The following is a 13,752-nucleotide window of genomic DNA, read 5'->3' on the forward strand; positions in this document are numbered from 1 at the left end:
TTTGGAGGAATGTAATGGAGGATGGGGGCATGGGGTCTTACCGTTTACCAGTAAATTATAAATCAACGCAAATTAAAATTATTACGTGTGGCTAGTCAATAGCCATGGGTAAATGGGTGTGATTGTGACGCTGTCATAGAGGTGATTTAACACTGGGGTCGGACTGGTGTTCAAGTAATAGCTTAGTTGGATAATTTTTATAGATTTAAAATTTCATAATTGTACAATAACTGAATAATAATGAATTGCTACTTCTTGTAGCTGTTTTTCTTTTTTTTTTTTATTTCTTAGTAAATAATAGCACAGATAGTTTCCTTCTTGTTCTTTGTAATAAAAACTCTAGTAACGACATTAGCTACTTAACCTTGTACACTAGCAAATTAGGGTTTATACCAATAATTGGTCATGTTACTCTGGCTTTACATCATCAGGCAGCAACTTTGATGCTGAGGATGATTTTTCACTAATCTCCTTGCTTTGCATAGAAATGGAAGTATCCGTCCATGGCCCATCTATGGACATGCTTTGCACTTGGCTTGATATTGAGCTCCCTGAAACATGAGTTTGACTGTCTTGTGACAGTCTCTCGAAAGCTTTAAACCTTAATTCATCATTCGTCCCTGTACGTTTGACAATTGGTGCTTGGATGGGGATTTGGCCTTCAATCATACTTGCAACTGAAGACATTGAAGGTCTAAGACTAGGAGATGGATTGGTACACAGAAGAGCTATATTCAGCAATTTCGATGCTTCATCTTTGGAGTAACTCGAGCCTAGAGTTGGATCCACAAGCTCCAAGAGGTTTCCTTGTTCTTGTAAAACATAGGCCTTCAAAATCCCAGATGGATCACGAGTTTAAAGAATAGTTTATAGATGAAATACACTCAAATATTTAACAAATAATTAGACATGATAAGCAGATGATACGTAGAAGCTGTTTATTACCCAATCAAGAAGATAAACAAACTCTTCCTTCGGCCTATAACTTGTGTTGCTAGTTCCACTCACAATTTCAAGTGTGACAACCCCGAAACTGTACACATCTGCCTTATCTGTGAGATAGCCTCTCATTGCGTATTCTGGGGCCATATAACCTCTGAAGAAAGTATGAAAGATAAGAATTAGTTCCCAATAACAGTTATTACGAAGTAATAAAATTTTAAAAAGCATGATAAAAAACTTTATAACCTTCTTATAGAACATTATGCTTCAAAATCAACAATACACAGAGTTGCATAATTAACTGACTCACTGACAGTTAATGTTATTATACAGAGTAGTAAAAAAAGATATACAATCATTTTATTTGATTTCTGTCTGCAATTCCACTGTTTCTTAATTCTCTATAGGCTATACCACTAAGTTAAATTTAGGTATTTGATACGGTTACAGTAAGGTATGTTTGGTTTAAAGGGAAACAATTTAAACAAACATTTCATCGAAACAAAATTGTAGCAGACGCTAAATATCAAAACCCCTTAACTCTTGTATGGTTTCATACTAGAAAAATTGAAGGAAGAATGGATATGGGAAGCAAGGATGCTACTAAAAAATGAGATGAATACTTCTTCCTGTAAAATCTCTTTCCACCTTTTAAAAACAATTTTCAACCTAAGAAAGGTTTTTTTTTTTTTTTTTTTTCCTTCACAAACCAAACAAAGGAAAATGGGAATGCTAAATTTCCTATTTTTTTTTTCAAGCAAAGGACTTTACCCAACCAAACACAGCCTACTCTTAGTGGTGTGGTGTTACTCTTTTTGTGCATTTGAAAAAGGCAGTACACATCAAAATGGGATATCATTTCTCTTCCGTTTTTGTGAACTTGTTCGTGAAAGTAACTTCTTCATGGTTCTAGATATATGGCAAATAATAATATTAGGTCCAGATCCTATATATGAAACCTAATGTTGCTTTTGTTAAGAAGTATTTGACTCACATTGTTCCAGCAATTCTTGTGCTAATATGCGTATTTTCATCTTCATCAAGTTTAGCCAGACCAAAGTCTGAAATTTTAGCGTTCAAGGCCTTATCAAGCAACACGTTTGTTGCCTTAATGTCCCGGTGAACAATCTTGAGTCTTGACTCCACATGAAGGTATGCTAATCCTCTTGTGATTCCCAAGCATATCCTCATTCTTGTTTGCCAGTCCAAGTGCAACTTCTGATTCTTTTTACCTAGACAGTTGGAAATAAAATTTAAAAAGGGCATAGATTGGTTAGAAATCAAGCTGTCTAGTAAAAGAAGCAACTTAATACAAGATGCTAAAAAAGGCACTTGCCAAATAGTGCACGGGCAAGGGAGTTGTTTTCCATGTATTCATATACAAGCAATAGCTCTTTTCCTTCTATACAACACCCATAAAGCTTCACTAAATTTGGGTGTTGTAAAGCAGAGATCATGCCTATCTCATTGACAAATTCGCGATTTCCTTGCTTTGATTTGGAAGAAAGCTGCTTAACGGCAATCACTTTACCATCTGGTAGTACACCCTTACAAAAACAACAATAATATTAGAAAATCTCAATAGTAAAAATTAAGAACATATGTCAAGACACGATTGTTACACGCGTCTGTTTCTGTAAATGCAAAACATAGGTAAGAAAACTATGAACCATAATTACCTTGAATACAGGCCCAAAACCTCCTTCACCAATTTTGTTTCTGTGATCAAAGTCATTGGTAGCTGCTTTAATCTGCCTCAAAGTAAAATATCCCGTACCTAGCCTTCGGAGTTCTGTCATATGTACATTAGATAAGACATATCCAATTAGTGGCAGTACTTTCCAAAACTTGATCATTAAGCTGTAAAGTGGTAAAATATTTAAAAGAAACTACACCAGCAAATTTATATTTAGTGTACAGTCCCGAACTTCAATACTGCTATCACAAGTAAAATGGCCAATTTTGAGCAGAAAAGAAAACATGATTACCTTCATTTTCCCGGCTTTTTCCACCAAGGCAACCCTTCATCCACAGAATTACCAGGATAGACAAAAAAATGGCACATGAAGCAAGCACAATTCCAACAATGGCTCCAACAGACAATCCTTTGCTGACTTTGAAATCTGCAAATAAAGTAATACGTTCAATTTACTGACAATGTATGCCACACAAATTAAGTACATAAAAACAGTGCTTAATAATAACACGTTGACTCACTGGGTGTCACTGTGATCCCAGATATAAGAGGTCCATACACGCCACGGTCAGGAGACCCCGTAGTTCCTCTACCAGACCAGTATAAGTAGATCTCAAGGGTGGTCCCACTGACATAGACATTAAAGTCCTTGGTTATCTCCTTTCCAGCCCCTCCAGCTTCAGCCTCGATATTGAAGTCCTTCAGTTTTATATTCCCCTATCAAACCAATAAGACATTCATATACAAAATACAATGTACATATATATAATGACTGGGGGAAAAGGAAAGGAAAATTTGTTTAATTACCTGTATTGCTACATCAAAGAAGCGCCTGCCAATGTTATCAAAAGTCCGGTCATCAGCAAACATTATCTCGGCAAAGTGAAGCTTCACATTGTAACTTCCTGGTATCAAGCAAAGGCCATAATATTTAAGTGACAAAGGTGCCAGACGAGCTGTTTGATAAATACCCGTCACATTAGGGTTGGATGTTTCCATTGCCAAGAAGTTGGCTTTGTCATCGTAGAGAAAAGATCCTGTGCTACTATAAGCCCACTTTTCTCCATTTGCAAAGAAAGTGGAAGGGCCTCCAGGAGTACTGTCCTCGTCGTATTCATTCCCTCGGAAACTCATCTTGTCACCACCACAATTGATAGACATAGAATAATCTGTAGAAACATGGGGGCAAGACAAAAGAGTGCTAGAATAAAGAATTTTTCTTTCTTGTTTTGTGATGATACAAGTAGGAAATAATAAGGTAAACTAATAGCAATATCTTAAGTATTTATGTCAAAAAGATCGAGTTTAAAGTTACAGTCTACAAAAATCTAGTTAATTCTTACATTGGGGCTTATTGGAGCAAGGAAGGTCCCTCCTCAAACACCAACTTACTCTGCATAATCACAATTTACTTTTGTAACGACTCAAATTTATGTGAGCATTGATGACTCTTTTTTTGTTCAATACATGAAGAATCAGTAGTAAAAACAGCTTACTTGTTGCTCTTTGCAGACGAATAGCTGGCGACAAGATTCCTGTTTCTTAAATTATTAATTAATAACGGGATCATATAATTAGGCAGAAGAGAAAAAGCTGCAAAGTATTGCAGATGATCTTACACATTTGACTGCTGACAACTAGCTGGAGATGATCCAGTAAAATTGTTATAAGACACATCACTGCAACAATAAGATTGGAATTAAGATTTATGTTTTTCAGAAAAAGCGCTGCTATAAACAATAAGCTAAAAAGAGAGAAAAAAATAGCTTACAAGTTTTGCCTGCTATTCAATATCCAACCTGGCAACGATCCAGAAAATGAGTTGTTCGTAAGGAACCTGCGTCGAAAATATGATTGGAAGCTCAGCCTACTGATAGTAATTAAAATAGATGATCCAAAACACATGTATTTTGACTTACAAATATCCAAGTTTTTGTAAGTTCTGCATTGATTCGGGAATTTGACCACTCAACTGATTGTAACTCAGGTCTCTACAATAAGATATGATTACATTAACGACTATGTTCCAATCAGTATTTTTTTAATATATATAGGCCACACATTTTACAATTTACAAAGCAGTGTTCTTTGTACAAGTTGCAAGCTTTAAATTATGGCAGATAGATGCCAGAACTCACAGAAGCTTCAAATTTGCTAAGTTTCCAATGAAATCAGGGATTGGACCAGTAATTGAGCAGTTTCGTAGTACCCTGAACAAAATTTAAGTAAAGAATCAGTATAATTAAATTTTTAAAAAAAAAAAAAAAAAACCGCCAAATTTCTGCAGAATAAATTTAATAAATAAAATAACTCACAGATACTGTAAATTTTCCATATTTGTCAGGTTTGGGAAAGTGATACTTCTCACATTGAGATCAGAAATTCTCCTGAAAATTAAAATGAATCAATCAGAGATTTTTCAAAAACTAATACTCCTTGGTATGCTGTTTCCAACTTCACTAACTAGTGGCCTAACTTATATACTAGTATATATTTTCATTCAATTTACAATAGACTGAATAGAGAGTTTCTTCAACCAAAGTTAGCCATGTTAGCCTATCTTTTACAATCTTAAACTTTTGAGCCATGCAGAAAGCATACACAACTGAAGTATTAGGCCACTCACAAAATTGTCAAATTTGTCAAACTGGAAAAGGTAGACGGTATAGACCCCTCCAAAGATGTGCCCTGGATATCACTGTAAGGTTTATAAAACACTACATCAAATAAAATATACAAGCTGAATCTTGGTTGTGGCCATGAAATAATATTTCTACCAGACATAATGCGGTTAAATCAAAACTAGTACACTCACAATGTGTTAAGGTTGGTTAAAGTACCAAGAAAATCAGGTATCTTCCCTGTAATCAAATTTCCACTAAGTCTTCTGCAAGTAGAACATAGTAATTGTTTAGCTAACATAAGTGTCGATTGATTAAACTTCCAAATATGCAGCGGGAACATACAATTCAGTGAGGTTCTTCAAATTGACAAATGTTTCGGGAATTGTTCCATTAAAAAAGTTTGCAGCAAGCACCCTACAGAAAAGAAAAAGTGTGTGTTAAATGCACTAAGTACACAGTGGTATGAATATCAAACAATAAAAATCTAATGAGTATCACGAATACAACATGCTAAACAGACTATGAGGAGGAGAGTTTGATTCACTTATAAACCCAAAGAAGGTTTCAAACTAAAACCAATTGGAGGTAGTAAGAGTAACTCCTCTAGCTTATAAGGTGGTATTTTCTCTCTTCTTTCTCCAATATGGGAGATCACACATGTGGAGAACAAAGGAGCTTCAACCCAGCAGCTTATATCATGAATTGAAGACAAGTAAAATAATACTAGGGATCAGGCACCTTGAACTAGAAACTGATGCACAAGCCCTTGTCAACATGCTGCAAAACCCACACCACTACATGGACCATGAACTCACTAACATCATCAAAGATGTAGGGGAACTGATGCAAAGGTCATGGAATGTTACTATTCTTCATGTTAAAAGAAGTGCAAACAAGCTTGCTCATGATTTAGCTGATATTGGTAGGCTGCAGCAAACCGAGATGCTGTTCCACTTTTATTTTCCTCCTGGCCTGACTCACTTCTACACTAAAGAGCTGGCCAATGCTATTGCCATGACTCAACTGATTTCTTCAAGGTCCAGGCGTCCCCCGAGCTGCCAAGCTCCCCTTTAGCTAATACTTTAAATTTCAATTTCAACGATTTTCATTCACTTTCTGTCTTTTATGGTTTTAGGATTCTTGTTCTTTTCAGCTTAGTTAGGCTGCATGATTGCTATTTTCCCCTTCATGAGCATCATGGCAACCTGCCAACCTCTTTTGGGCACAAACTCTGAATTTCCTAGATGTTTTTAATCATCTAGTGTAATATATGTTCTCTTTCGTTTTAATAATAAAATAAAAAAAGTATACTAGTTAATATTAATGTAACATTTGCACATACCCAAGGTCAAATAGAGCAATGGACTATGTGCTGAAATGATTTGGGTTCATTTCTAGGGGAAAAAAAACATTGCAATGACTAATATGCTTTGAAGAAAATGAACTCACATTCTTTTCAAGTTTTTCAAATTTCCAAGGCTATTAAGCAAAGGACCTTCTAGTTGGTTATCTTCCAGGATTCTGAGTAAAACCATGTTAAAAACAGATTAAGGTTCAAATCAGGACTATTAATAGCCATCATCAAAAGTATAGGAACAGTGAGTTAAAAATATTTACAACTCCTCCAGGGTTGAAATTTGGCCAATTTCTTTCGGGATGGGACCAGTGTTCCGGTTCCCCAGAAGTGATCTGCAAAGCAAAAAGAATTCAGATACAACCACGAACAGTAAATATCTATGGTGGTTGTCTTCAAACAATAGTGACTGAACACAAACAGTTTCAAATAAAAAAAATATATATCATCAGGCAAATTCAATATAGTTAGAATGTGTCATACTTACAAGGTAACAAGTGGAATCTTCGATAGAGTTTTAGGGATCGCTCCATTAACATAGTTTCTAGAAAGATCACTGCATTACATGCTTAACTCATCAGGATCTTCAATGCTTAAATATTGATAATTCGGGCAGCAAATATAATCAAGAGAGTGATAAAAGAACAGACAATTTAGCTGTTTTTCACTGCAAAAGAGCATCCTAACTTACATTTCTTGCAGCTGAGTAAGGTTCCCGACTTCTTCAGGCAAGTATCCAGTAAGATTCAGACCCTTCAATTGGCTGCAAAAAGAAGATAAATAGATCCCATTAAAACACATAATTAAAACCCTCGAAGCACATGTATCCACCATAAATCATAGTCAGTAAATACAGCCTATGCAATTGCAGACAACATAAAAATGGATAGTGGGACAGATTATATTTTGTCCATGTTTGGTTAGGAGCAATGTGGTGTCAAATTAGCATTTTGACCAATAAAGATGCTACTTCTCATGTTTTGTAAAGAGCTGTTTGGATTAACTATATTGGATGACAACACTTATCTTGAGGACGCTTTGAGCGGAGGTTTGATGCTCTATATCAAGCTAACTATATAATGAAATAAGGGTCCGACAATGGTTAAATTGTATGCAGAAATACCAAAAAGAACCATTCAATAGCACACATTTCACTACCTTCATGCTCCATGTAACAATTTCAAGTGAAATTCACAGTCAGATATGTGTATTCTTAGACTTTAATTAAATTATATTGTAAAAAAACTTATATTTTCCACCTTAAAGAACTAATAATTTGACATTGGCAGTATAATCATAGAGGTAGTCAAACATGGTGACTTGTAAGACCATAATTCTAAAAGGTAGTTTTTGAAATCATGTACTTTGTATATACATTCCAATGGCAAATTTGGAGATCTAATACGAAGTAGAAGCTAAAAAGGAGCCATTCAATACCCCACATCATTCCTCTCACATGTTTCCAAAGTTTCGCCCAAAATTATCAATGACTGAAATAAAATATGATCTACCAACCAAATCAACCCAAATTATGAACCAGGGAGTGCTCCTTACACCATATCATCATCTCCTAAAATAATGTACAATGAAGACAAGTCTATTATAATTACGAAAAGTAACATATAAAATGCATGTATGATAATTGAAGGAAGAGACTATAGATAAACTAATCTGAAAATGGAGACAAATAAGATTTATGAAGAACATACATATGTGTGACATGGCAAACAGTGCCACTGTTAAATGTACAATCACAAGTAACGTTGGTTAGAATGTTGACGCCAAAAGTATTATTGAAGCTTCGACCCCCATCATTGCAGGATTTGTCAGTGACCTTCCAATATGTCTGTACTGCAGGAATTGACTGGATCTCTAATTTGTCTGATATTATTTGCAGGGCTTTAACTGCCAACCCACAAGTGAAACAATCAAACAACAACAAAACCAAAGCCCTAATCCAAAGTGATACAAACAACTTCAGAGCTTTCATGAAAAAATAAAACTTCAATTAATAGTTTTGCTAATAGAAAGTTTACAAAACTAAGAAACATATGTGAAAATTTGACTTCATAAAAGAAAAAAACTAGTTAAATTGTCATAGTCTGTAAAAATTGATAGCCTTTTCCTTTTACAATTTTTTCCCTTCATCCGCAACATTAAGGTAAATCTAGTTGAAGGAAAATTTTAGCATGAACTTCACATCACATTATTGATTTATTTGTTTTGTCGAAGCCCAGCTTCTCAATTAGAAAGGGTAACTTATATGAAGTATAAGATATATGTCACTCTTGGCACTAATGAGCAAGGAGACAATAGATTTATCAAATTTTAGTATCATGTATGTACAAACCCGTACTTTTTTATGGTATAGTCATTTATATTCCAATTTCCACCACAGCCCCAGTCCATCATCCACCTTTCTCCGAAATCAACTCAATGACGGCTCGTCCCCTAAACCTCCACACTAGCCTCACCAAAGCAGTCCATCATCCACCTTTCTCCGAAATCAACTCAATGACAACTCGTCCCCTATACCTCATGCTATCCCTACCAAAGCAAACGCCAAAATTACCAGTAAACCATTGCCTTGTCTTAATTATGTACCAATTTTACTAAAACCATTAATATTGCAGCAACCTTTTATTTAACTCCATATCAATTAGTGATTTTTTTCGTGGCACAACCAAACCTATAAATCTTTTTTTCCCAAACTTACTAGACATCATTATAGGATATATCTCTATTCTATAAAGGAATGCATGAAGAGTAAAAAGATAGTGTCAAATATATGAATTTTAAAATCAAAGCCCGAACCCAACTATTTTTTACATTCCAAAACTCATTATCACATTACATAAGCAAGATATATTACATTATAAATCTCCAATACTACATACCATATATACTTCCTCCATTCTTTTTCACTTGACCCGCTTTGACTTTTACACTATTCACCACCCCTCTTCTGACCGTCTTTTGTGAATAATATGTAAGAAAACATATTCATGTGTAATCTTTTTAAATTCATCTCAATAAGTACTATCATAATATCTTACTTTTATAATTTCTACTTATGGAAAAGTAAAGTCATTGATCGTTAAAATTTTACATTAGCAATCGTGATAAAAGAAACATAAGTAATAAAATATAGAGGAAGTAACAAATACAAAGTAACATTCCAAATCATTCGACTAAGTTTCCCTAAGAAAAATCTTATTGTTCAGGTTAGGAAATACCCCCCCCCCCTTTAAGATTGCTCTGTTGACCTATTTGGAAAATTTCTTGTATTCCTCTTTGGGTGTCCCTTTCAGATTTGGAAATTTTCCTCAATTGCAACCCCAATTGCTCTCTCCCTTTCCTCTCCTATCCTCTCCTATCAACCCCACTTACAACCCCATGTGTACAATTTTGCCTCGCTTCTTAATATTTATAAAGTGAACTTTGCTCTATTGAGCAATCAAAAAGGATAAAGAGAGTATGAAGTTGGGTGGAATTATTCAAAAATGGTTACAATTAAAAAAACAAATAATAATAAAAAAATAAATAAATAATTGTGGTAAAATATAAAAACCATTTCTACCCTTTGGTTAAGTTAGTCTTTTAACACAATATGATTGGTATCAGGGCCAACATAAAAAGAATGCCACGTCCCATTTATACTTCTTTTAAAGTGGAATCTTTAGTGCTAGGTATGAGGAGACCCATGTTTTAACCACATTTCATAAAATGGGGTTTGATATGGTACAAAAACCAATTTTAGAATTTAACCATCAGCTTAATCTTTTAATTGAATTGATATTTTAACATCTTGCAATATTAAAATTAGGTGATACAAATGTTCCAAAATAATAGAAAAGTTAAATTTTAAAAACGACTATGTATGAAGAATTGAAGAGGATCAACATAAATAGAATAATACTTAGCATGTAAAATATATCGATTTTGTTTCATTTTTCTAAATATTAGATATTTTACCTTTTACAGTTTTACGCCTTTTAATATACTCCCTCCAATGTAGCAGAAGTAGGGAGTTCACATTGAGAATTTCCCAAAATAAATAATGAAAAAAAAAATTGAAACTAATCCAATGATATATTACACAATAACAATTTTTTTCATTTCGTAATAGTAAAAAAATTAAGTCAAAAAAAGTATGTGGATAGTGCGTAAATCAAAGTGATGCAAATCTTAAAAAACAAGATAATTATGACATTGCCACTGATTACATGTGAAATAAATGGTTCTATAAGTATGTGATAGAAGAGCTTTTTACTATTTTTTTAATAAATCACCATCTATTTCTAATGCAGTTCCTTCTCAAACATTTGAAGGTGTCTTTCTATTTACCATTCAACATGTTTATAAAAATTAGGAGGAATAGATAAATTTTTTAAATGAAATTTTCTCTTGCAATTTTTAACACATTACATAACAATTAACATCAAATACTAAATTCTTCAAGGCCCCCTCGCTGTTGACATATTTAATCTTTTTTTTTTTTTTTAAGAAGAAAGACATATTTAACCTTTTGTGATAGGATACAAATTTGTTTAGCGGGTTAGAATTTTTTAATTTTATTTCTATGGATATATATTTATTTACGCACGAATAGATTTTACAATAGAAAGTTGAAAGGATAAAATATATTAAGGCTTAGGATGCCAAATTGTTGTTATTTGACTAAGCAAGACTTATCATTTCATTATTATGCATTCATACAACACCCCACAATTTTCAGTATGTTCAAAGTATGTGGTAAACGAGAAGTATCAACTTTAAATGCACACGGTTTGCGACAGTGTAGGTGTAATAGTAAGCTGTATTGCTGTCACTAAAAAGCTCAAATTTGCATTTACTTGTCCAAAGTCCCTTACCTTTAATTAAAGCTAACATCTAACAATAAGGCAGTTTATTCTCCAATTAATATATAAAATAATTTTATACAAAGTAACTACTATTTTTACTACGAGTACGTCTATAGAGAGCCATAAAGATTAACTACATGTACACAGAATTTGATCTAAACAGTATTACTCAATCAATTCCCGTCTATAAACACATGTTCAAATTTGTTTTACTTCGTATCAAAGGAAGCTTATCAACGTAACATTCTTTGTAAAAAGTAAGTATTGTTTGAAGTCACTATCTACATTAAATGTTGTACCAAAATTGTTATCATTGTTATCAAGATTGGTACTAAATTTGATTTTGATAAGACTAGTATGACATGTACGAATTACAATTAAAGTACATTTGAATTGAATTTTTAGCCGTCTATAACGTAGATTTAATTTATTAGCTTTTCTATTTTGTGTAAAAGGTCGACAAATGAGTCAAAAGAATCTTCCTCTACTTTTATTTCATTCCCCTTCTTTGAAAGAAGGATTATGATACCACAACATTTTTTTTTGTCCATATTGAAAGATTTATAAAAACAAATGATATAGACGCAATTTAATCGCATATCTTAAGTAAAACTCTTATTACTAAATTAATTAAAATATATGTGCTCGAAGTATCAGTCACCAATCCCGAGAGCCAAATGTACTAAAGCAAGTGCAACAAATAACATTATAAGAATTAAGTACTCTACTACTTGTATAAGTTCAATTGAATCATTCATGTTAGAGTACTCGTATAATAAGATGTGATTATATAAATATCAAAAAACAGTTTAGAAATTCTTAAAAAAAAAAAAAATATTGTCAAAAAAATTCCAAAAAAGTAATAATTTTTCATGGGTGTCAATTGTCAGCAGCGAATGTGGTACAACAAATAAATTAAAAACGACATAAATGGGCCAGTCTACTAAATATTACTGTAATAAAAAACAAAATAACAAAATCATACAGTAATCAATTATTGTGTCAAAAAAAAAAAAAAAAAAAATCAATTTAATGATGCAAATAAATCGAAAAATGAATCAATAATTGACGAAACATTCACACATCATTTTCCAGAAAAAAAAAATAAAAAAAAAATAAAAAAAAACTATATTTACATAATAAACTGAAAATTTGCATGATTCATGTATAAAATAAAGTTGAAATGAGTATAAATATGTAAAGATTGTACTATTACCTTCATTTGGAGGGATAAGTTGAGCGTTGATTCCAAGATATACGAAGAAATTGAGGAAAAGGAAGAAAATTAGAGAAGTAGAAAATGAAGGCGGCATATTAATAATTGAAGTTAGTTTTACAAAGAAGCCATTGAAATGATGATTTCTGGGGTGGAGAAAGAGAACGAGAGAAAGTAGGAGAGAGAAAGAATAGAGAGCAGTTTCCTTTAGGGGGAGGTTTGGACTTTGGAGGAATGTAATGGAGGATGGGGTCTAATTGCGGTTTACAGGTAAATTTTAAAAGATTAATATAGTTTTTCAATCCCAACTTTTACCAATTTAGTTTCATTAATCCCAAATTTAAATTATTTCTTAATAATCTCAACTTTAAGGTGGCTTATCTTTCTTCAATCCCAAAAACCGGTAACCTGATGAAAGGGTTAAAAACAATTTTTAAAAAATTATTTGACACGTGTCACATGTTAGTTGCTTCAAAAAATAAAAATAAATAAATTAAATCAAATAAATTAAGAAAAAACAAAAAAAAACCTCCCTTCCCCTTTACCCCACCACCCACCCACCTAAATCCACCCAATCGCGATCCCCTACCCTTCCCCCAACCACCCACTGCCGCCACATACCTTCACCTCAGCCACCTTTTTCGCTGATTCCTTCACCCAAGCCAACCCTATCGCCCCCTCCACTCGCATCCATAGCCACCCCCACCCTCATCCCCGTAGCAACCCGACCTACCCCACCCCCACCCTCATCTCCAAAGCCACATGAAACCAACCGTGAAACCTATGCTAAACATCTCGAAACCCAAAAATCGGCCATGGGATGGGGTTTTTTGGCGGTTTTTCGATAAGGTGGGTGAGTTTTTTCTGGAATTCGAGGGGTTTGGGTGTTCGATTGGGTGGGGTTTTCAGGTTACGGAGAGGGAATAAGAAGGTGGGCTGGTGAGATATAGTCGGGAAAGGAAGTGAGATGGGGAGGAGAAGGTGGTCAGAAGTCATGGAGGAGAAAGGAAAGGGAAGAGGAAAGGGGATTTCAGGTAGGGGTGGCAATTCGGGTC

The 13,752-nt window shown here is 33.8% G+C and overlaps 1 protein-coding gene across 1 annotated transcript; it reads right to left on the reverse strand.

Annotated features, from left to right (window-relative positions):
- Window positions 1–235: 235 nt before the first annotated feature.
- LOC110737836 (probable LRR receptor-like serine/threonine-protein kinase At1g53430) lies at window positions 236–13,509 on the reverse strand. The gene is made up of 24 exons (XM_021918180.1): window positions 12,698–13,509; window positions 8,326–8,521; window positions 7,308–7,379; window positions 7,104–7,172; window positions 6,880–6,951; window positions 6,712–6,783; window positions 5,605–5,676; window positions 5,454–5,525; window positions 5,265–5,336; window positions 4,954–5,025; window positions 4,777–4,848; window positions 4,558–4,629; window positions 4,410–4,475; window positions 4,258–4,317; window positions 4,135–4,173; window positions 3,982–4,031; window positions 3,446–3,807; window positions 3,160–3,355; window positions 2,931–3,065; window positions 2,622–2,734; window positions 2,279–2,489; window positions 1,937–2,174; window positions 946–1,096; window positions 236–828 (listed from the first exon to the last, which is right to left on the reverse strand). The coding sequence occupies exons 1-24, from the start codon at window positions 12,792–12,794 to the stop codon at window positions 409–411; spliced, it is 3,051 nt and encodes a 1,016-aa protein (XP_021773872.1). The 5' UTR covers window positions 12,795–13,509; the 3' UTR covers window positions 236–408.
- Between the last annotated feature and the right edge of the window lie 243 nt (window positions 13,510–13,752).

The sequence above is a fragment of the Chenopodium quinoa genome, unplaced genomic scaffold (assembly GCF_001683475.1).
Source record: "Chenopodium quinoa cultivar QQ74 unplaced genomic scaffold, ASM168347v1, whole genome shotgun sequence".
Taxonomy (NCBI): Eukaryota; Viridiplantae; Streptophyta; class Magnoliopsida; order Caryophyllales; family Amaranthaceae; genus Chenopodium; species Chenopodium quinoa.